This window comes from Etheostoma cragini, chromosome 2 (assembly GCF_013103735.1).
Source record: "Etheostoma cragini isolate CJK2018 chromosome 2, CSU_Ecrag_1.0, whole genome shotgun sequence".
Lineage (NCBI taxonomy): Eukaryota > Metazoa > Chordata > Actinopteri > Perciformes > Percidae > Etheostoma > Etheostoma cragini.
The window spans coordinates 24,295,273-24,317,705 of NC_048408.1; the positions used below are offsets into that span (position 1 = coordinate 24,295,273).

The following is a 22,433-nucleotide window of genomic DNA, read 5'->3' on the forward strand; positions in this document are numbered from 1 at the left end:
ATACAGTATATGTTGTCTTTGTGTCAACCCACGAGTGATCCAGTTAGTGTGTTTGTGTATACATGTAAAATAAAATGCATATTGTATTAAGCCTTTTGGGTTTACTCTCAAGGCCTCATATGCAAACTGCACATCAGGATGAAGTCTACGAGGTGTCAGTATGCTTTAACGGTGTGTTTTAATGGTGTTTTTACATAGCTGAGTTTGCATTCTTTCATTCAATTTTCTTTGGGATGAAGCTAATTGAACACAGAAGAGAAGGCGGGTTCACAATAAAAAGAAAGATTTAGGTGGTATGTACAGACTTTCAGGAATGGCCAATAGCACAGCAGGACTATATAAATGTTTTATTTCCTGCAACCATCTGGAATAAACAATTCCTTCTGCTGCACAAAAACAAATATTTTTTAACCATTCCTGAAGTTGCACATCTGCTTGATTTGTACCTATAACCTATAGAATCAAAACTATTATTATCAGTTATTGGTAAATATTGATGCTTCTTTTCAATATGTAATATTTTAATACACAACAATGCATTTATGTTTTGATTGTGTTTTACAAAAATAGCAAGGACATATGTGATAAGGAAATACAGTAGAAATTTCTAAAAAAAAATACTGTGAGAGCAGCGGGAAGGTATTTATTTATAAAGTCAGATGCTCTGTGACTTGAATGTAGTGTTTATACATAGAAAGCACAAACTGGGACTAACCCAAAATATTGCATATCATTATATGTTACAAATGCTGTCATATAATGTGTTAGTCTACCTTTTCCAAAGGTTGATAGGCTTTCATTATTGAACACACACTGTCTGATAGCCGTACCAGTCCTGTCTGGTTATGACGAGTTCTGTCAGAGATGAATCACTGACTGTGGAATTACTGGGTGGAAGCTATGAATAATACACAAATTCTCATAATTATTTGTGTAATATACAGACACAAAAGGCATTGCTAATAATCTCTATTGTGTTTATACAACATTATGAAGTAATAAATCAGGAACTAGCAAATAAATAATGGGATTCACACATAGTGTGTGTGTGTTTGTGTGTTTGTGTGTGTGTGTGTGTTTGTGTGTGTGTTTGTGTTTGTGCGTCCACATATTTTGCATGCATGTAGAAGAAGTTCAGATGTGTTACTAACAGATGGATGGGTCAGCCTCAGTGTGAGACTGGAGCAAGGGAAATGAAAAGGCCACAGAGAGGGATTTGGCTCTTTTAGCAGCCCACTGTGACTCGATTGGAGAGGCTGTGGAGTCAAAGGCTGAATCGAGCTTATGTGCAGGATACGCCCCGACCCCTTCTCACTGCCTCTCACACTGGCACACACGTCTCTTTTTGGGAACGACGGGACAGGGGTGGGTGGGGTGACAAGAGTCAAGGGACGAGGAAAGAAAGCAGGATGAATGAAGGAGAGGAGAAGAGCAAAGAGGAAAAGGCAGATGGGAAATAGAGAAGAGGAGAAAGGGAGCAGGAGGGGAGAGATTGTGCTCTGCTATCCTTGTGGGTGTAAATATTTGCTGTTCTGCTTGTCAGAGTAGCATTTACCGGGACGGGTTGACTCCTGGTCCTTTAGTGGAATACTGATGAGGCCATTGGCACTGGGGAGCAGGGAGGGACTGTGTGTGTGTGTGTGTGTGTGTTTGTGTGTTTGTGTGTGTGTGCGCACGCAAAAGGGGGAGAATTAAGTTGAATTCAAGCAGAAGAGAAGAGGGTTGAGAAATCTGGGCGTGAAGGAGTCAGGCCGTGTGCAGAGAGCAGCTGTGGAGTGTTCCCCAGCAGTGCCCACCATGGCTGCTTTTTCGTTTTTCCAGAAGTCACTCAGGCTGGCTGCCCCGAGGGCTGGCCCTCTGCCACATATGAAGCAACACCCAAACAAATAGCAGACTAATCAGCGGGGCGAGACCTTCATTTGGCTTCAGCTGACTGGATTTGACCCAGTTCAACTTTGTTTCTGAAAACTTGTAATGTGTTCAGTGGGATTGTCTGTGTGTTCAGAACTCTGACTAATCTGAATCTTCTGCCAATAAAGCCCATGACTTTTCTGTAATTTTCTGTAGCTAGCAGAACGCTGGGGTCTCGACTGTCACATGTCTTTTTTAACCATCATTTCCACTTCAGAACCAGAGCGCATGTTGAAGCAGCCAGCACAGAGTAAAACAATAATTAGCAGAGAAGAAGCTTTAATAAACTGTTCACTAGTCTAATACTTATCTTTGATCTACTGCAATAGGCATGTACAAGCATAAAAATAGTAAATGCGTGGGCATGGTAACCAATAAGCAATGCTTAATGGGTATTATCAGCATGTCGACACATGTCTTTGACCAATTGGTTTCTGTTAAAGGTCATTGAATTAATGTCAACCATGTCACACAATCACAGAGCACATTGACTCCCCACTAATCTTCACTTCGAGCATGCATTAGCATTCAGCCACATTAGCATGTCCAAGGCTGGTTCCTTCCAGGCGTTATCCAGATTAATCTAAATATTTGCCTTGCCTTACACTGTTGGCGCAGAAAAGCGGAACAGTGGGCAGGTCAGCACGTATCAGGTTTGCTAATGGATCCTTACTCTCTCTCTGTCTGTGTTCTGCCAGGTACTTTCCCATGGGCCACCCAGTGTCAGTGCATCTCTACTTCCAGTCGGACCAGTTCCAGGGCTACCTGGTCAAGCACCACGCCACCAATCTGGCAACTAGCAAGCTGGAGACCATGGAGACCTGGGTAGTACCTAAGAAAAACTTTAAGCTTGCCACCCCTCCCAGCAGCACTTTCAGCAGGTTGCAGTTCGCAGAGGTGAGTCATTATATTAGCCTGTGTTCTTTAGCATTTCTTTTTAATTTACATTAAAGTCATTTGTTTGGCATGAGTCACAAAATGATCAGTCAGCCATTGCTACATACTACTGGCACAGTACTACTGTAGTACTACATAGTAAGATTAATTAGGAAAAAACATTATTGTCAGTTTACACTGACATTTTACTTGCATCACATGCTCCAACAATCAATTGGTCAATTTGTATTTGTCACATGAAATTGTACAAGTTGCACGATTTATCATTGAGCAGAATGTGGCCATCAGATCGGCACATTGAAAAAACTGTTTTGGTGAAAGTACACCACAGCTCCTGACATCCTGCTTTTAAATTGACAGAGGCCAACCAGCTCACTGTCCGACACCTGCACACTGGCTATCAGGATACCCAGCACAGAAGTTGCAATTGGTGTTCATTTACTTCGCAGTTGTCTGGTGTCTCCTCTGATGTAAAGATGATTATGAATGGAGAGATAACCTGTGCTTGTTGACTTAGTTGGGATCGTGGCCATAGGTCGTGGCTGACCGCCACTTTCACCTTTTCCGCTGTGTTTACTCTGATGTTTACATGTTCACAAAACTTTGACTTGGATACTGGTGAGTTGATATTCTGATGAGCGAGGACACAGAGGTGGTCTTGCTAGCTTGAGCTCATCTTCACCAACTTTTCCAAGGTGTTTATTCTGATTAGCTGGCTTGCTAGCCCAGGCTCGCAAAGTCGGCAGGAGACTGGCAGGTTGATTTCCCCCCCCTGATGGGGGACTCATGGCCACGTGCCATCACCGTCCAACGGTAACCACATGGAGCAAGAGAACTAATGTTTGTACAATAGACAAGTCTGCGTACAGTTAGTAGAGTCTAAAGCAGTAGTCTGTGCCTTTTAAATTAGATCTGGAATTAACAGAATGACACAAAAATCCGCATAAAAACATCTGTGAGGTCACCCTACAGCAATCATCACAAACACATGATTGAAGCACACAGCTCTTCAGGATATTATTAGAGGTGAGAAATACAGCTCATTTCCATGGTGGCTTTGTATTCATTGCAATGGCAACCTTGCCAAGACTCAGGGCAGCATCGCGCATCCCCACACAATTAAACTGGTGCCTGTAATGGCCTTGTAAAATGTAAATTGATTGAATTCCTCCAAGTTTATAGGGATGAGCGCTTCATGTGCTGCTTATTTGTTGTTTCCTAATAGAACGTCTTCTCACCTTCACACTGGAATGCTTCCCTTGATTGTCTTGTTATGTTAATCTGTGTTTCTGTTTACCACAACGCCTGTTTAGGATACAGCAGCTCAGCTGTGATGTGACAGCCACAGTGTGTCTTTTTAAAAAGGCCAAAATTAACCGAGTGAATGTAAATTGACCTCATTCTCTGGTTTATCGTGCAAAGCTTTGTAGGAAGCAGAAATGCCAACGAACTTGAATGAATTTGTTTGTGCCTTCGGACACACCTGGACACGCCTTGACCCTGTTTTACAGCTTCCATCTGTCTGGATGTGAGTTCAAAAAGATCCAGACAGCCATGCAGGTCCCTCTCACTAAGCCCTGCATGTGGGCGTCTTGCCTGTGAAACCATGAGTGACAGAGAAGTGATGTGGGCTGTGGCTTTTATCTGGATGCTCAGCCTGAGAAAGCGTTGACTGTCTGGCACTGTGCAGTGGCTGTCAGTTAGTCAGTCTGTCCACCTGTCATTCAAAACGCAAGCAGAAAGAGCCGGATCAGACGGCACTGCGTAGCAGCAGTAATGGTGCTTTTTGTCAACTTAGCAGATATGACCCATTATACTAAAGCTATACGCTGGAGTTTGCCAGATAAACCATACTGTACGGTTGGCTTAACAATGTGTTCCCTGTCCTCCTTTAGATATAAAGGAAGACAGATACGTCTTTCTTTTCACTCCTCTACTGCCGCCTCCCAGCTGCCTTTATAGGCCTTTTTACAGCATGATTTAATGTTGGACCACTTACAGCCCACACAGTTAAAATTAGTATTTCACCTCAAGTCAGACTTGACATTGAGAGGCATATTACTCTTTTTTTGGATAAATCTTTTCAGTAGAATGACTGACTGACTCTGATTGATGCTTTAGTCCTCGCTCTACCACAGTGTACATACATACTGTGGAAGAGGATATACTGGGGGTGACAAAATAACAATTTTATGGATTCCAGGACAGCAACCTACGTCCTCAAAAATTATGCAAGAGTGGAATCAACATTTGTCTGACATAGTCTCAAAATGAATTGAACATCAATGAATGAGCTTCAAAAAGGTGTTACGGCAATAGTGTACTGTGATTTGAAATGTGGTGGATTTGGAATGTAATGTGACTGCTTCCTGGATATTTGCAAGACAATACTTGCTGTTCCGAATGTAATTTTACAGGCTATCTGTTTCCAGTCTTTATGCTACACTAAGCTGACCAGCTGCTGGCTTCATGTCTATTTTACAGAAAGTGGTATCGAATTTCCAATCTAATTCTTGGTATAGAAGAAGGAAGCACATTTCCAAAAATGTTAAACAATTTATTTAAGTCTGTTTTGATGCCTCACAGAAAATGTCCTGGTCTCTGTCTTGCGCTGTCTGTTCTCCAACCTTCCTTCCTAATTCATTACACCACAGTGTATCTTTATTAGCAAGCATCCAGCCGTCTTACCCATAGTCCCTCAGTAGTGTAAACGTGTCCCGGGGGAGTCTTCTGGTGCTGCTGGTGAGCACCTGCTTTTGATTACCCTCAAAAAAGTGCCACTAATAAGCCTCTGAATCAGGCCTCAGGAGGCATTGATGCCCTTTGGTTTTAAGCGGGGCCAGATGTAGACTAAGGCTGTCCATGCTACTGCTTGATTACATTGACCTCCTGTCTTTTTTAATGGCGGTGTGGGCGCCAACAAGCCGGCAACGTGCAGAAAAGGTCTGCAGGGTTGCTAGGTCAGATGAAAGAAATGGAATAGAGAATAAAGGTGGATTATGAGATGGGAGCATTTTATGGTTTCTATTACCAGTAAATCAGGTGTAGAATTGAGCAGAGGATGAAACATGTAATATGGGTAATCAATACAAATGATGAGTTTCTCCTTTTGCTTATCAGGTCAACAGCAGAGGATAAATGAGGGTTGAATCTGCTGAAATGAACAGTTGTTGACAGTAATTGCTGGTTATGAAGGGAAAATCTGAGTAATTGGTTCAACTGCGTAAACAGGCCCATAGAGAGATGGGGTGAAAAGGGGGACAGAGGTCACAGTGAGGGTGCCAGATCAGCATTACTTCCACAGAAAGCATGTCCTTTTAAGTAGAGCTATGAGCAAAAGAATGTCCTAAGCCCCCAACTTGGTGAGTGGTCATGAGGCTTGATTGGTTATTGGTCTTAAGCCAAAGCGTATTGGGGAGAAGGAGCAAAGGACAGGTTATGTGTGGAGGTCGTGGTAAGCTTGAGGCTGAGGCTGTAATAGGTCAGAAGTTAATCCCTGTTTGACCCACTCTCAAACTGGAGGAAAAGATTTCTCGCTACTGGTGGCTCCGTCTAGTACCGGCAGCTCACCGGAAAGCTCCGTTGGTGGAGCGGGTGGCCATATGCGGAGGTTTGGTACTCAACGCAGCAGGCCCGGGTTTGACTCCGGTCTGCGGCCCTTTGCTATATGTTCAATCTCTTTCTCCCTTTCGTTTTTTTCAGCTGACCTGATAATAAACGCTTAAAAAGGCCACACAAAAATCATCTTAAAAAAATACCTTAGTTACCTTAGTTACAGAACAAATAATTTCCAACATTTAAAGCAATAAACTTTGTAAATGTAGTTTCTGCCAACTTTTAGCTGATGTAAATAGTAGTGCAGTGTATTTGAGTGGGCATAAGGACCTCAAGCTCTCTGCATATAAATACAGTAGGTCAATATACAGTACTATGTATTTCATACTTTTTTTGGTAGGAATTGTGTACAGTATGTTCCATAAATGTGTGTGTGTGTATGTGCGTGTGTGTGTGTGTGTGTGTGTGTGTGTTCATGCAAAAAGTGAAAAGCCACTTGTCTGGCCTGAAACTGCTTGAAAAAGTGGAACTTGGACTGCCGCACCAGTTGTACATTATTTATGTTACACTTTACAGTAGTTGTTGTTTGTTGCCGAATACACTATGGGCCAGAACCAGAACTCTGAGAGTCTTGCGGGGGTTGTCTGCTGCTGACAACTCTAACTTTAGTGCGCCTTTTGCAGGCTCTCTCCTAATACTCCCTTTACTTCTTTATGGGGCTCAGAACGAAAGTGCTGCCAATCAATTGGGGATGTAGTCTGTGCCAGTGAGTCAGCCTTGAATAAAGTGATGAGCTACAGAGGTGCCAGACAAGAGAGTTGATTAGTAATTTAAAGAGAAAAGAACCAAGGTCCAAGGGGTAGAAATGGTAGAGGTCAGTCTAATAATTGAGATGAAAGTGGTGTCTTTTACGGATGGCCAGGACAGACAGACACACACACACACTCATCTCATTTATGTAAGTAATGTCTATTTATACTGTACATCACAATCTCAATTCTCAAAGGATGGAATAGAGAGTCAGTTCCAGTCAGACATTGATTGTCCAGCGGGGTGAGGTTGTGTTAATCAACTGTGAGGATGAGTGCTTCATAAAGCCGCCATGCCTCTCCCATTTCAGTCAACACCACCTTCTGTGGGTGTGTGTGAGGGTGTGTGTGTGTGTGTGTGTGTGTGTGTGTGTGTGTGGGTTTGTGTCCCATTTCCCCCATCAATCTCGATCGTTCCATGTGTCTCATTTTGCATACCGCACGGTTTTGCAATCTCTGCAATCCAACACACACAGACCACTTCAGTTGCAGTTTTGACCGCATTAAAGGCAATTAGCTGTACTTTTTTGGGGGGGAGCTATATTACATTCCAATTCAAATCAAGTCTCGTTTTGTTAAATCATAGGTTCAAAAGACATGACATCTCAGTTTAATCAAACTAGCAAATGTGTATGCTAAATGTTAATTATGTACGCCTACAGGACGTAGGCTCATCTTAAATTGGCTTAATGTTCCACTGGCAGTCCTCCAGTGTGCGGCAGGCTGGCAGCTAGTTCCATGTTCTGCAGCCAGAGGGACTGTATGTTTCATAACTCACCAGATATATATTTTACTTTGTTATTATCTGTTACATTTTTATATTCAGTCAATTTATCTCAAAATGGTCACAGAGAATGCCGCTCTCTGGGTCTTTGTTGAAGCACTAAAACCTCATTTTTATGGACGTTTGCTCCCAAAACTCCCTTTCTTTCCGTTAGAAGGCTGTGTTTGCAACCAATGTCTGTATGAACAGTGTCTTTCTCTGTTTGGGTTTTTTCTACTGACGGCCAGGTTGTAATCTTCTCCACTGTAGTTTACGTTTAGGACAAATAATGGTGTTCATTCTTTCTCTCTGAAATGTGTTCAGAGCGTAAACAGACATGCATTTGATCTTTACCCATAGGAAACATGGTCTTCAGCCTGCCACTCATGTTCCTTGTCAAAGATATACTCTGGCATACAGTACCAGCGACAAACGTGCAGGTTGAAACAATCGGGCCTGTCAGCCACTGCATATTATATAACGGCTGTGTGGAGGGTTGGATTGGAGTGTTTAATGAAAGATACATGCTGATGATTATTTCCCATGATAATTCAGTGCAGATACTGGTTGTTCTTAACAGTACGGTCAAATGGTAATGCATGCACAGCGTATGTTACTTATTTATGTTCACTGTATACATGTAGAATCCTCTCCTTGTCTTTCTTATCACCTCATTCTGTCACTCACTTTTGTCTTCCTGTTTGCTTTCCCTCTCATTTCCTTATTCTCCCTTTTCCACTCTCAGATCGGCACTGAGTGGGATGCCAAAGAACGTATGTTCAGAAACTTTGGCGGCCTGATGGGCCCCATGGACGAGACAGTAGGCATGCAGAAGTGGAATAAGGGTCCTAACATCACCGTTACAGTTGTGTGGATCGACCCCACCAATGTCATCGCCGCCACCTACGACATTCTGATCGATGCCAGCGCAGAGTTCACACACTACCGCCCGCCACTCAACCAGCCTCTGCGGCCCGGTGTGTGGAGCATCCGCATCCTGCACCACTGGAGCCCTGTGGCTGAGATGCACTTCCTCATTGCCCCGTTGGCCTATAACAAGCACCAGCCAATACGACAAGGTGAGCAAGAGATTCAAACAGCCATTTGTTGTAGCTTCATCGTAACACAAAATGACTATTGATTGAACAAATAGCCTTGCCAGACTCAACGCACTGCTGTGCTGTTCCTTAACACATAATCATTCATCAAAAAACTACTTAAGTTGTTACTCTGAATGCCAAACTTTGCTCGTCATGACAGAGGCTAATGTTTTCACTCTCACTACATTTCTCTTTCAGTTATAGTTACTGGTTCCAGTATATTGAGATTTAATTTAATCAACACATATCCAAAAAATCTTCTTCTTCTTTAAGCAATTTTTGTCCCCACATCTAAAAGTTGTATTTTACAACTTGAACAAAAAGTGAAAACACAGAAACAGTAACTGCATTGGGAAAACTTTGACCTGTATTTGTACAACTTGTTTCGTTAATTTTCTAAAACATTTTCATTATTTACTAGATTTTAGTGCGATGGGCTCTTTTTTGTCTTCCATCCAAAGTCTCCCATTTATTTATAGAACATTCTAAAGTGGATTTCTAAAAGAAACAAGTCGGTAATAATCTAACCACTGGCATTAAAGTATTATCTTAAGAAAAAAAAAAGACTGAGTATCTAAGTGATAATAACTTAATGAGATGGGTTTTTTGTTTAAATTAATAGCAATATTGTTACGGACATACTTGTTCCACCACGGATGTATCTGATTTGGTGTTTTTTTTTTAAGCTAGTTAATCACTTTGGTCAGTTGTTTTTGAATGAGCTATATAAGTAAAACTGAATACACTAATGCATACACCGTTAGCTGTTATGGTAGGCAGGAATATGGACCCAAAAGCAGAGGACAAGGAGGCAGGCAGGGGCAGGTAAACACATATTTATTAAACCAAGTCCAAGGGAAAAAACACAGGGAACGACGAGCAGGCAATTCCAAGAAATAACCAAAACAAAAGGGGTGCCAACCGGTTCGAGGGGGAGGCAATGGAAAACAGGGAGATGGAAACAGGGGAAGATCTGGAACAAAACTCACGGGAAGCCACGCAGACTGGACACATCGACAATACAGAAGGATCTGAAGAGAGACAAGGGAAGCACAGACAGTAAATGCACGAGGTAATGAGGTAACGTGAGGCAGGTGACAAGGGGGCAGGGGGTCAGGTGGAAAACATCAGGTAATCACAAGAGCGGGAAGACACAGGAAGTAAAACCAAAAACAGGACAAGACAGAAACCCGACTTCAAAATAAAACAGGAAACAGAACTTACCGACACTCAGGGGAACACAAGACCATTTAGCATTTACTGTGAAGTAACGATAGTTTGGTTAGGTGCTGTAAAATGTCTGCAAACCCACACAGAGCCTTGTTTTTGCATTGATGCCCTTTCAAATCAAGCCTCTGGGTCTCTGCAGAGCCTGGTAGTTTGTCATCAAGTCACCGTTATTAACCCAGTGAGCTGCTCATACACACTAAACAGAGTGTTAAACAACAGCGCACTTAGCCCTCTAAAAACAATGACACAATTAAATCAATCAGCCACCATGGATAAGGGGCGAGACTGCATTGTTGCGGCCTGTAAGCAACCAGTTTGCTCTGAAATCACATGAGAGTTGAGACGAAGGCTTCGGCATAATCGTGTCTTTCTCCTTTTTAATAATCTCGCTGAGCCTTTTTAATGATGGAGACAAACAACAAATAAAGTTACAGCTTTGTCTTCGACCTGAGTCTCAGCGGGCTGTTCAGAGTCTGTTGTGTAACAGTGTGAGTTAAATATTCATCTCTCGGTTTTCAGCTGATTAGGTTAATTATGCTCTGGCTTCCGAATTGATGTATTGATGTGTGGCGAAATGTCATTGTAACATACTTACTTCCATAGTGTTTTAGCTCAGTTGTAAGATTAGAAGCATCGGATTGGTTCAGTTGCCTGTTCTTCTGGATTCATTGATGATTTGTTTGTGATTCATTGATTCAAATGGTACAATATGGACTAAAAAATAGAAACACTCCTACCGTGAAGTAACACAATTCAGCTCCTGCACAAAATACCCTAAGTCAACACCTCCTTAAAGGTGCAGTAGGTGAAACTTTTAAAACTAACTAGCCTTGGTTTACATGGATTGTACATGGATTAAGGATTGGGCCTTAGTTCAATTTTAATTCAATTTTATTGAGTATCAAAGCATAACAAGAGTTATCTCAAGACACTTTACAGATTAGTAGGTCTAGACCACACTCTTTAATTTACACCATGAGAAATGGCTGACATTAAGTAGGGTTAAATCATAAACATATATATTATGATTTAAGGATACATATTTATTAGATTATTAGATAGAGGTATCTACTTTTTAAGTGGAGTTTATAGTTAGCGTGTAATAATCTTGTGAATGCCTGGCTTACTGCGGGCTGTAACGTGTGCTTTTGTCTTAGCTGTTCCATCCACCCGTCTTTAATTTACTGCCATGTCTGGCACCAGGTTTCACTCCCACTGTACATGCAGTGCCAGTAAAACATTATGACAAGGCCTTCCACCCGCATTGGAAGCAGCAGACTCATGCACACACACAGACATATCTCTACACCGATACACAACTTCATATTGTAACACTATCTGCTACCACAAAGCTACCTGGAATGGTTTGGATCACCTTTTCTGGTGGAGCGCCTTATGTCTGACTGCATTTTTTCTTTTGTCACCAGTGCATGAAAAGCACTGATGTGTGCTCAGACATGCTTAGAAAGGATGGCTAGCACCCCAGTTAGAGTACCAGTGAGGAATTTACAGCTCCAGTGGAGCTCAGGGTGGAGACAGTGTTTTAAGGGGAAGTTGTGTCTATGTTTTCTGTTTTCCTGCCGGGTTTGACCGTCATGGGAAGAAAGAATGAGGGCGCGTCTGACCGTTTCTTTAAAGTCAGCATTGCAGTGGCTTGACATACTACATCAAAGAATGGGATTTCGGGTGTCCAGTTGTACAAATCAATACATGCTAATTAGCAACCAGTTTAAGCTTTTCAAATAATAATTAGGCAAATCACGTGCTCTGCTTTGATATTTTACCATTCATGTCTCCCTTTTTTCCTTCTCTCCCCTTCCTTTCCATACAATTCCCTCCCTTGACCACTTATTATCCACTTTTCACACATCATCTATCTCCTTCTGTTTTCTCTCTTTTTTTCCTTCCCTAATGTCTCCAGAGGATACTCTGAAGCTTCACAACGGGCCAGCGAAGAACAGCTACATGGAGCAGAGTTTCCATGGCCTCAACCCGGTGCTCAACCTCCCTGTCAGCCTGGGTTACGTGGAGCAGGCCAAGAGGAACGCGGCCCTGACAGGCCCAGAGCTCGAGCGTTGGGTAGACAGCCTGGTGGGCGAGTTGTGGGAGGCTGCCGACATCTGCGCCGTGGGCCCCACGGCCTGCCCTGTGATGCAGGCCTGCCCTAAGAACCCTTGGAGCTCCCTGAGCCCAGACCCCAAATCCCAACTGGGAATGCCACGCGCAGACGGGCGCATCAGGTAGCAGCGAGGCCTCCAGCTGGACAGGAGGCCACGGTACAGGAGATCCACTGTTGATTTTTATTTATTCAAGGGGTTTGCTGCAGGTGGAGAAAGTAAAAGTGTGATTCCTCTGTCTCGGGAGAAGAGGAAAACAAAAGAAAAAGTGGATTTCCTTGGGAGGTTGGTGAGGGTGTCTGGACAGAAAACAGGCAAAATGATTTTCAGATCCTCGCAAGGGGTTTCTCCTTTTAGGGGATTATGCTGGCTTTGCTATTTCGGTTTCTCAGTGTATTTATTTTTCTTCTCATGGCTGAGTTTTACTGTGATCAAACGTTGCAATTTTCGAGCATTTACTTTGCTGCTGAATGAATTATGAAGTCAGCTTTTAAAGCCCTGCACGGGGCACAGCGGTCGACACTGGTAGCAGACAAGGTTCTGCTGCGAAAAGGCCTGAGCTACAAGACATACCCGAGGAGGGAGCCTGATACTGAATTAAATGTTCCTCCTTAAGTTTTAGTCCACATTAACAAAATAGGCGAGATCTGAGTCTCAGATACACCCAAACAGCCGAAAAAGATTGTTTTGAATCAACTTAAAAGCAGCACTATTAATAGCAAAGTTACTGTTTATGGAAAACAAATTCTTTAGCGTTATTAAAGATAATTACTTAGAAACCTTTGAGTTTCAGATAATTCAGTGGCTGAGTTTGTAAATCAGTAGAATATATTCGTAACAGCAGCCAACTGCTTCTAGTTCAGTGCCTGATCAGGATGTGGAACTGTTGTAACCATCTGCTGCAGTCTCACTTCGTAAATATGGAAATAGAGAAATGTAAATACAGAGGCCTTCTCAGAATAATTAAAACTATTTGGATTATAGTAGAAATTCAATGTAGACATTTTAGTGTTCTAAATTCAGAAATGCTTTGTTTGTGTGTGTTGTACAACAGTATTTAAAGACTTCACATAGTGTAGGTTTGTTTTTAATTAAACCCAGATGTTTGTTTTTTTTACAGTAAAAGGCACAGGGCGTCTTGGTTTTCTCACCAACATGCCTCAAACTTGAAACACAAGTATCTCAAACTGACCTTAAAATACTCATCCTCATTTTCAGCCTCATCTTTTTTACTTTCTTCATTTCAATGACACTTTATGTAGTACATGACTATACAAGACATCTCAAAGGTTGTGTGAATGAGGGTGGGGGGGTGGGGGGGGGTGTCCATGAGTCGCTATTTATTTATAAGTTTATATTAATACTGATATTTTTAGTCAGTGACTAAATAACTGCGACGCTGCCTTGGCAGCATGATAAATATTTTTTTGTATAGAAAACCGCCTTTATTTACAAAGGCTAACACCCCAAACTTTTACTGTACCTTTTTTATGGGCCGCACCTGTGTGTTAGTCAGTGTTGTCCTGTCTGAATAGATCTTCTTGTCTTGGTTTCTTACATGGCTGTTTGCCAAGTACATCACAAGAGAAAGCCACCTTGACCTGTGAGGTCAGAGTTCAGCCATTGCTAACAACCTCACCAAACAGCGAAGGTGAACAAAAATGCTTTTCCCAACCGAACACGTTGGACACCATCTGGATCGAAGAAGAAACTGTGCTTTTTCTTGCTGTTCGATGGTTCCTGTCAGTTTCAGAATGATAGTAAGTGGTATTGATCTTCATGCTGTGACAATATTGTACAATTTCAAGTGAATATTATATTGTGTCTTGATTGCAAAATCATCATTTATAAGATCAACTCTATCTAAGTACCTTTTTTTTACCATCAAGACAATCCCTGGACATTTGAGACAAGTTAATCACACGGAGGGTATCTCTGTCCCACAACACATCCACAACAAGAGGTACGCAAAGATATGTGTTTTACTTTGAAATACATTTCATCTGAAGTAAATTAGGAGCTCAATCTGTGATTGTCAACATTGTTTAGCCACCACTCGAGCCAAGTGAGTGTTTCTGCTCCGGCTAATTAAGAGACATTATTGTTCATTAATGTCAAGGTCACCTTGCCTCTATGTCGGATGTGTCAATTGCTATCACTCCTTCCCTCTCAAATCTACACTGTTTCTGTCGTTGGTTTGTAGACGACAGTTTTTTTTGTTTGTTTTTTGCTGGCCGGCTTCTGCTGCCGCCTTTTAACTTACCGTGCCACCATGCTCAGAACAACTACTTCACACAATACATAATATTATGTAAGCTCAATGACAGTTTTGGAAAAAGGTGAATTAAGTAAATGTAAATCAATGTGGAAGTCCTATTTTGCAACAAAATGATTAACAAATGACGAAGATGTACATAGGTATTTTGTATTGAAATATTGTTTCAAAGGTATTGTACGTGTAAATACAGATGTGGTAAAATGACATTGAATTATTAAGATTTTTTTTTTTCTCAAAGTGTCAATAACTGGGCACAAAGAGTGAATTGATGGTGTTTATTGATCTAAGAACATAACCTCTTTCAGTGTTTTTGGACAACTGTGTCCTATTTGCCTCTCAGAGAAAATCACATGCCAGATTGTTGTTGTTCTTGCTGGAATGTATTGTTGAGCAACTGTTGCACAAACTTCTCTGAACTGACGTTTGCCCCGTTATTTTGTTCCGGGGAGGCTCTGTGTGCCTTAGCTGACTTTTAGAACCTTCTCTGTCCATCAAAAGAAAAACCTTTACTTTATTTGTTTTTGACCTTATGTGAAGAATACCATGAGTTTGTTGAGTGATTCACTGGTACTGCAACACCAAAAAAGATGTCTGCTGTTGTATATATCATTAGGCCTTCTGTCTTCATCAGCTTTTCTTTTCTTTCTTTTTTTCTTCCCTTGGAGGGATTTTTTTTGTTGTACTTTACTGGCTTGTCTTACTTTTCTCTGACTGCTTTTTGAAAATAAAAGTCTATGGAAAAACAGCTCCAACATTAAGGCTGCTGAAGCATCTTTCCACTATTGCTCTCCTATTGCTTATTAAATACAAGTTGCTTTGGAAATATAGTCCATGTCCATTTAACTGGGTAATATACTGCATATAAGACAATATATATTTTGTATTTACTCACACAGAACATTAAACCTAAATCTTATTTTATCATTTTAATTGGTTTCAACTCCTTGTATGCTTACAAACAAGCCAGTCTTAGCAAAATATGATTTACTTACATTAAAGCTGTACAAATTAGAATGTTTATATTAACAATGGATTAAATCATGTGTAATGCCAAAGGGGTTGTTAGTGGTAGTGCTAAGAGAGACAATCCCACAGAGAATTATCATCCAACTCTGCTGTTCCCCTTATCTTTAAAGAGCATTTTAGCATCTTTCAGCTCATTGTTTTGGTTTTTACAGCCCTCAACTTTACTGTTTGGGTTCAGTTCTACGGCTCTCATTGTTTCCAGTTGTAGCAGGCAGCTGTTTTCAACAACAACAAAAACCTAATTAACTCACTGTACACTCACTGCTCAGCAGCAGATAACAGACCGACTAAGCAACTAGCTGGTGAACTAAATGAACATTTAGCAGCTAAAAGGAAGATATTTTTCACTTTTCAATACTACAAACTCAATACAGATGTTCCCTGAAGTGCAATCTCTATACGCCTCACAGTTGGAAATCATTTTGTGCTTTACCTATCACTTCATGCCTGAAGTATTTCCCTCAGTCAAACTGAGGTAGTTGAATTGTTAACTGTGGGTACAGCTAGTTGCTCCCATATGTTTTCCACCGAATTAGCTTTAACAAGTGTCCTCTCGCAGAGATTCTCACCCGACGCCCACTTCATAGCACAGCTCCCTAATATGCGGCCACAGGGAATTTCAAATGAATGATGACTTCCTATAAACATGGCAACCAAAGTCATTCTCATCACCCATAAATTCAGCTATGAAGAGCAGTTACACCTCTTTTTATTACAGCTTTTGATTTTTGATTTAATTTATTATAATTGTATCAACAATGCCTTACACATGAAAAGACATCAAAAACAATCGAGGATGAAACCCAATGAAGTCCAGCACTTATTTCCATTGTGGTCCTCAGCTTCTGAGAACAATAGCAGGGACCTGTCAATAGAGAAAGGAATTTTGTGAAAAGTATGTGCTGTTAACTCTTTGTGTGTGTGTGTGTGTGTGTGCGTGTGTGTGTCCCAGATACTCTATCACAGCACATTGTTTGACAGCTCTTGATCAAAGAAACACTACGGTGGCAACAGAGCTAATTTACGGTCCCACAAGACTTGGGACAGGCGGTCTAATTAGTCCTGACTTGCATTGCTGTGTGTGTGTGTGTGTGTGTGTGTGTGTGTGTGTGTGTGTGTGTGTGTGTGTGTGTGTGTGTGTGTGTGTGTGTGTGTGTGTGTGTGTGTGTGTGTGTTTTTCCTGAGTAAGCAAGTAAGTGAGTCACTAAGTGACAAAAGCAAAAATGCATTGCGCGCCAGTAAAGGCAGATGTAAAAGAAAAATGTGTGGCCTTGTTCACCTGTGGCAGGAGGAGCGGTATTATAATTTTTTGTTTGTTTGACTGCAATGTGAAACACTAAAAGCTATCCTGCTGATACTGAGAGGAAATGACTCGGATTAATGGCAGATAAACACCCTGATGATCATTTTCAGCTTTTAACTCTAGCTCAATGACAAATACTGCCTGATTAATTAGCACCCCTGACTCAGAGAGAGATTGTACCAACAGAGATAATATGCATCTCTCTTCTGCGGCCATCTGCACTCGAGAGTTTTGTCACCACTGAATACATTTACAATGAAAATTACTTTCTGATAACCTATTTATTTTACGCCTGCATCACACTATTGTTAAGTGATAATAATGTGTGAGATGTATGGTTTTACTTACTACACTACTACCCTAATGCATTTCAATGTTCGAATTTGATTTGTTGTGAATATAAAAAACAATGTCTACATAAAAAAGAAAAATACGATTCTCTCCAAATTAGTAAAATTATAGGTCTAATATTTTTCTTATATCAACAAATACCATAAAAAGCAGGCTATTTTGTTTGATATAACTGTAACAGTATGTGTCATTATTAAAGGAGATTGGGGTTTTTATCTATAAAGGCACTGAAGTACTATACCGTCAGGGCACCAGATCTCGTCAACAGTAAAAACTGAAAATGTGGTTGTATCAATTTGACGTGACAATACCTAAATTCTGTCATGTAGATCAATCATTAAGCACCATGCAAACCAGTTCAAACTGCATTCTGCTCTGGACTTTAGAAAAACTCTGGTGTGCTGCCTTTCTTATGCAAAATGTCTTGCAAAATATGTTTGTCCATGCCCTCTGGAATGACACTGGAAATATCATGGTCTATAGCAGGGGTCTTCAACGTTTTCCAGGCCAAGGACCCCCAAACTGATGGCGAGATGGAGCGGGGACCCCCTAATTATATACATTGTGTGCATTGACGACTGAAAGACATCTTCTGCATTTATCTGTTTACTACAGTGTGTTAAATTCATGTTAATGTGTATTTAAAGACATTTCAACTAGTGGAAAAAATATAAATATCAAAAAAAGTCTAATCAACCAAAACTTTCGCGACCCCCATGCAGTACCTCCGCGGACCCCCTAGGGGTCGCGGAGCCCCTGTTGAAGACCCCTGGTCTATAGGTAAGAATAAGTACTTTGTTAAGGTTAGGGAAACATTGTGGTTTAGGTTCAAATGAGCTTACTTGATTAACTACTTGGTTTCAACAACACAACGCAATTAAGAAAACTAATCCTGCCTTTCAGACATTAAAAACTGGCCAAACCTTTAAACTATCTACCGTTAAATCCAGATCAATCAGAAGCTATTATCATTGGTCCTGACGTCGCATTCTTCTCGGGAGGAGAACCTGGTTTTATGCGATGCCGTCTCCTTACTCCTTTAAAAGATCCTTTTGTTACCTCTGATTTTCTTTCAGCTTTTATCCCTCATCCTCTTTCCTGCAGTTCTGAGATACTTAGCATCAAGATGTTTTACATGTGACATAGATTTTAAGGTAAATTCCACAAGAAACATTTGGATATGTTCAGGATTTTTGCAAAGTTTGCCATGATTAAAACAAACCTCATATTGATGTCTACATTGTTGTGTAAAGAGAAGTACTTCCGCTCTTGGTTGTGGATGAGATAGTAAAGAAATATGGTTCTGCCTGTGTACAATGCCTACTATGTTGGTCAACAAAGTTTGTGTTTCCACAACATGGTTCATTGAGAACAGGAAAATTGACAGGTCCGCCGCTACTCTCTGTTCTTTTAAATCAAGGCTGAAGGCCTTTCTTCTTGACGTTGCCTTTCTTTAAATAGTTGTTGATTTCCTATAATGAAGTTGCGTTGATAAAATTACATAACAATCTTATTTGCTTTCATATTTTTGGGCTGTTTTTAACTGCTCTTTAGTGTTTAATTTCTTACACTGCCCTTTTATTCTCGTATTTTATCTGTTTTTAATTCCTTAATCGTTTTTAACTGCTCTTTAATGTTTTATGTTAAGCACTTTGAATTGTCTTTTTGCTGAAATGTGCTATGCATTTAAAGCTGCCTTGCTTTGCCTTACATTATGGCTGGCAAAACTTTTCTCCAGACACTTATCTTCAAACCAAGCCAGCATCCTCATGGTACAAAATACGCAAAATATCAAAGATTTGTAACACAAAAAAATTGTATTTTCAATATTTAAACAAAGACTATGTAGCTAATGTTCATTTTAAAGAACTGCAAAGGAGCCTTCTGCTTCTGTGAAAAATCAGATGAAAGTCATTCAAACAAGACAATCTAAAACTGAAAATGTTTCATGTGGAGAACGTATCTTTAATATTGTTGTTTAGTGTGCCAAATGAAATCGAGCTGATTGTTCATCAGAACTTCATCCGAATCAGAATTAGAATTAAAAAAGGTTTATTGGCAGCTAAGTAACACTTACTAGGAATTTGTTTTGGTTTGGTGCATAGGTATAAACATAATTACATTAATGTGAAATGAATAACAATGAATACAGAAACAAATAATACATACACATAACTAAAAAATATAAAAAAAGGCTGCATGGATTAGTGCAGCATGTGCAAAAGATATCTGAGGGATGTGCAAAGTTCAAGAAAATATCTTACATTATAAGCGTTCTTCAGAAAACAGAGACGTTTATATTGGATAACATTATTCTAACTCTAGCACAGACATTGTGATTTTCTTGTTGTCCAGACTGCGAAAAGCCACATTGCATTTGGAAACAATGAAGACTTTATAAGTAAAACTTGTGGCCGTCTGACCGTGATGTTGGCAGCCAAGTCAGGTGTCAATCCAATCCGTCTGGCCACTGCTGCCAGTTGGCCTGCATGCTCACAGATGGCTGATTTTTTTATGCTTTTCCATGTTTTAAGGTCCACATTTAACCAGCACACGCAGATCTGACTTAATATTACAACTTGTCTTTTGGTCATGCAATGCTTTGTAATTACATTCGACAGGGTGTTGCTAATTAATTACACTATACATTAACTTATAAAAATGTATTTACAATGGTTATATAGTTAACTATTTTGTGTTAACTATTGTGTTTATACAGTTAGTACTTGCATATTTACATGTTTCATTATTTACATCAGCAGTTAAGAATCTACCTCTCTTGAACTAGGCTCTGGTTCTTTGACTCTATTATCCTATGTTCTAAAGTGAGACTGTTAGACTCTCTAGTAGCAGATAATTCTTTGGTTTTTCTTTAGTGAAACGAGGATGATTATTTTTGTTATAGGGGGAGGGAATGTAAGATTTATTTTTTATTCATATCTTTAAGTTAATCTACAAAAAAATATATTTACAATGTTCATACAGCTTAATGTTTACATGTACGTATTTAAACTGTCAGTACTTGCATTTTTACATGTTTGAAAACAAACAGCAGCAGTGGATATACCTGAGTCTAATGTTGTGTTCCATACACAATTTTTAGCCCGTAAGTTACGACGTCAAGGCTCACAACTTGGTAGCCTTCCAGGCAAAGTCCCAACAAATCCTTCTAGCTAGTATTAGCTAGCAGCTACCTGATGGTAATATTAGCTAGCGCTAGTTGATACTAGCGATTTCTAGTCTGCAAAATATTTTAAAAACATTACCTGTAGTAGTACACAATTGTATGTGTAATTTTGATGAGTATATGCGGAATTACTTTAAGTTGCCTATTTATGTCTATGCCTCGCTGTTAAACCCCGGCGTCTGTACAGCATCAACAGGGGACGCCAATGTTTTTTATGTGTGTGTGAGACATCAAAAACTAACTGGGAGTACAACTATCTGGTATTAGTTCACGGGTAGTAACTTATGGGTTTGACTGAAGTTCCAGGGCAATTTCATGGGTAGAAGGTTGTGAAAACATGGGTTGCCTGGAACGCAGCATCAGTTCTGCTAGCGTCTGATTGGTTGGTTCAGCTACATGTGATTAAGTAAAAGGAGGAAGTTTTCTTGTGGGGGACCTGATGAAGTCAGAAGAACCAAGGGGGTAAGCGAGCCTTCGCAAAGCATAGCTCCTACGGAGCCATTTTGATGCTAATAAGCCATCAACTGTCGTTAGCATTCCATGGACTGCCATTCATTTTGGAATTTAAAGTCCATTGTTTATTTCCAAAGAAACACGACAATGTATAAAAGGGTCCATTACCTTGTATCTCATGTTATGGCCCCGTGGCAGGCATTTTTGTGAAAAAGGCAATTGCGTCATGACCACGTGACTTGCTGTCGCACAGTCGACAAATAACAGTACTGTCAGGAGAAGCTCGCAAGCAATCAGGGGGGCGTGGAAACGTTATACAGTCAAGGGAGAAGCCCATGGAGACGTTTTAATGGACTGGAAATACTTCGGTATGTGACAAGTGAATTCATATGAAGTAGCTTTTATCCACGAACAGATTTCTCTTGGCACAGCTACAAGAAGACTTACAACTTTCAGACAGGTCAGCTCAGTTTGGGCCTGCGCAGTTACGCTCAGCCATCACCGAGAAAGTGCTTCTAATAAACTTCCCTGGTCTCCGTCAAAGTCTACGGCGTGGCTGTGTCCATTAATTTTACTGTCTATGGGAAGAACAGTAAAGTGCTGCTTAACGAAGTTATCTGTCTCCATCCAGCTTTTTCTTCTTATTTAGAGTGGCACAACCACCATATGTCCAACCCTCATGTTACAGAATTAACAAAACACAGTTACAAGAAGTCCTGTAACTATATTATACTACATTAATAGCATGTACAATGTGTATATTTTCTTGTATTTTTACATAAAAATGCCATTGTATTTATCTCCTGAAAATGTTCACATTACAGTCTCTAAAGAAAAAAAAAGTGTTGCACACTCGGGTTCAATGTGCATCTTTCTACTTTATTTAGGTGAGGTTTTGGTCCTTCAGAATCAAAAAAAGTCCATCAAAGTCAGACACATGCACTGAAGTCATATAGACCACACCTAGTCACATCACAATCTTTAACAACCTCCCTCAATCACAAACACCCTGAAGCTTTTAAAAGTGACAAGTGCATTATGCCGTGAATGCCCCCAAACTTAGTTTCCTTTTCCCATGACACTATTTATGCATGCAGTTTAAAGAATTTGTGAGAGCTCAAGGCTATATATTCTTTCATCAGCGACACAGAATATGCGATCAGCTTCACTGATTTTCTTCTTGGTGTTTGTTATGGTCCAACCCGACTATTATGCTCTTTTGAACGGTTCCTCCTTGCCACATTCATCAGAACCATTGACAATGTTGTTTCCTTGCGACTTTTAAAAAATCTACACTGTGGCCAGTGAACCACTCAAGCTGAGATGACAATCGATCTGAAACTGTGGGTTGGGGAAACTACCATTTGAAACCACTATCACCAGCCACTAAAAGATTTAAACGAGATGGAAATGGTTAGACTTTGATCACCAGCTGGCTGCTAATGACACTTAT

The 22,433-nt window shown here is 40.5% G+C and overlaps 1 protein-coding gene across 2 annotated transcripts in view; it reads left to right on the forward strand.

Annotated features, from left to right (window-relative positions):
* The window catches only part of LOC117957970 (xylosyltransferase 1-like), an 80,972-nt gene extending 65,328 nt beyond the window's left edge, over positions 1–15,644 (forward strand). The window contains exons 9-12 of one of the 2 annotated variants that reach the window (XR_004659632.1): positions 2,610–2,808; positions 8,681–9,014; positions 12,187–12,997; positions 15,634–15,644. Coding sequence is in view for 1 of the 2 variants with exons in the window: in XM_034894128.1 (XP_034750019.1) it covers positions 2,610–2,808; positions 8,681–9,014; positions 12,187–12,509 (856 nt within the window). In the remaining variant the exon portion in view is untranslated. Of the gene's footprint in view, positions 1–2,609; positions 2,809–8,680; positions 9,015–12,186; positions 13,212–15,633 lie in introns of those variants that run through there. The other variant, XM_034894128.1, reaches the window with a different exon arrangement.
* The last annotated feature ends 6,789 nt before the right edge of the window (positions 15,645–22,433 follow it).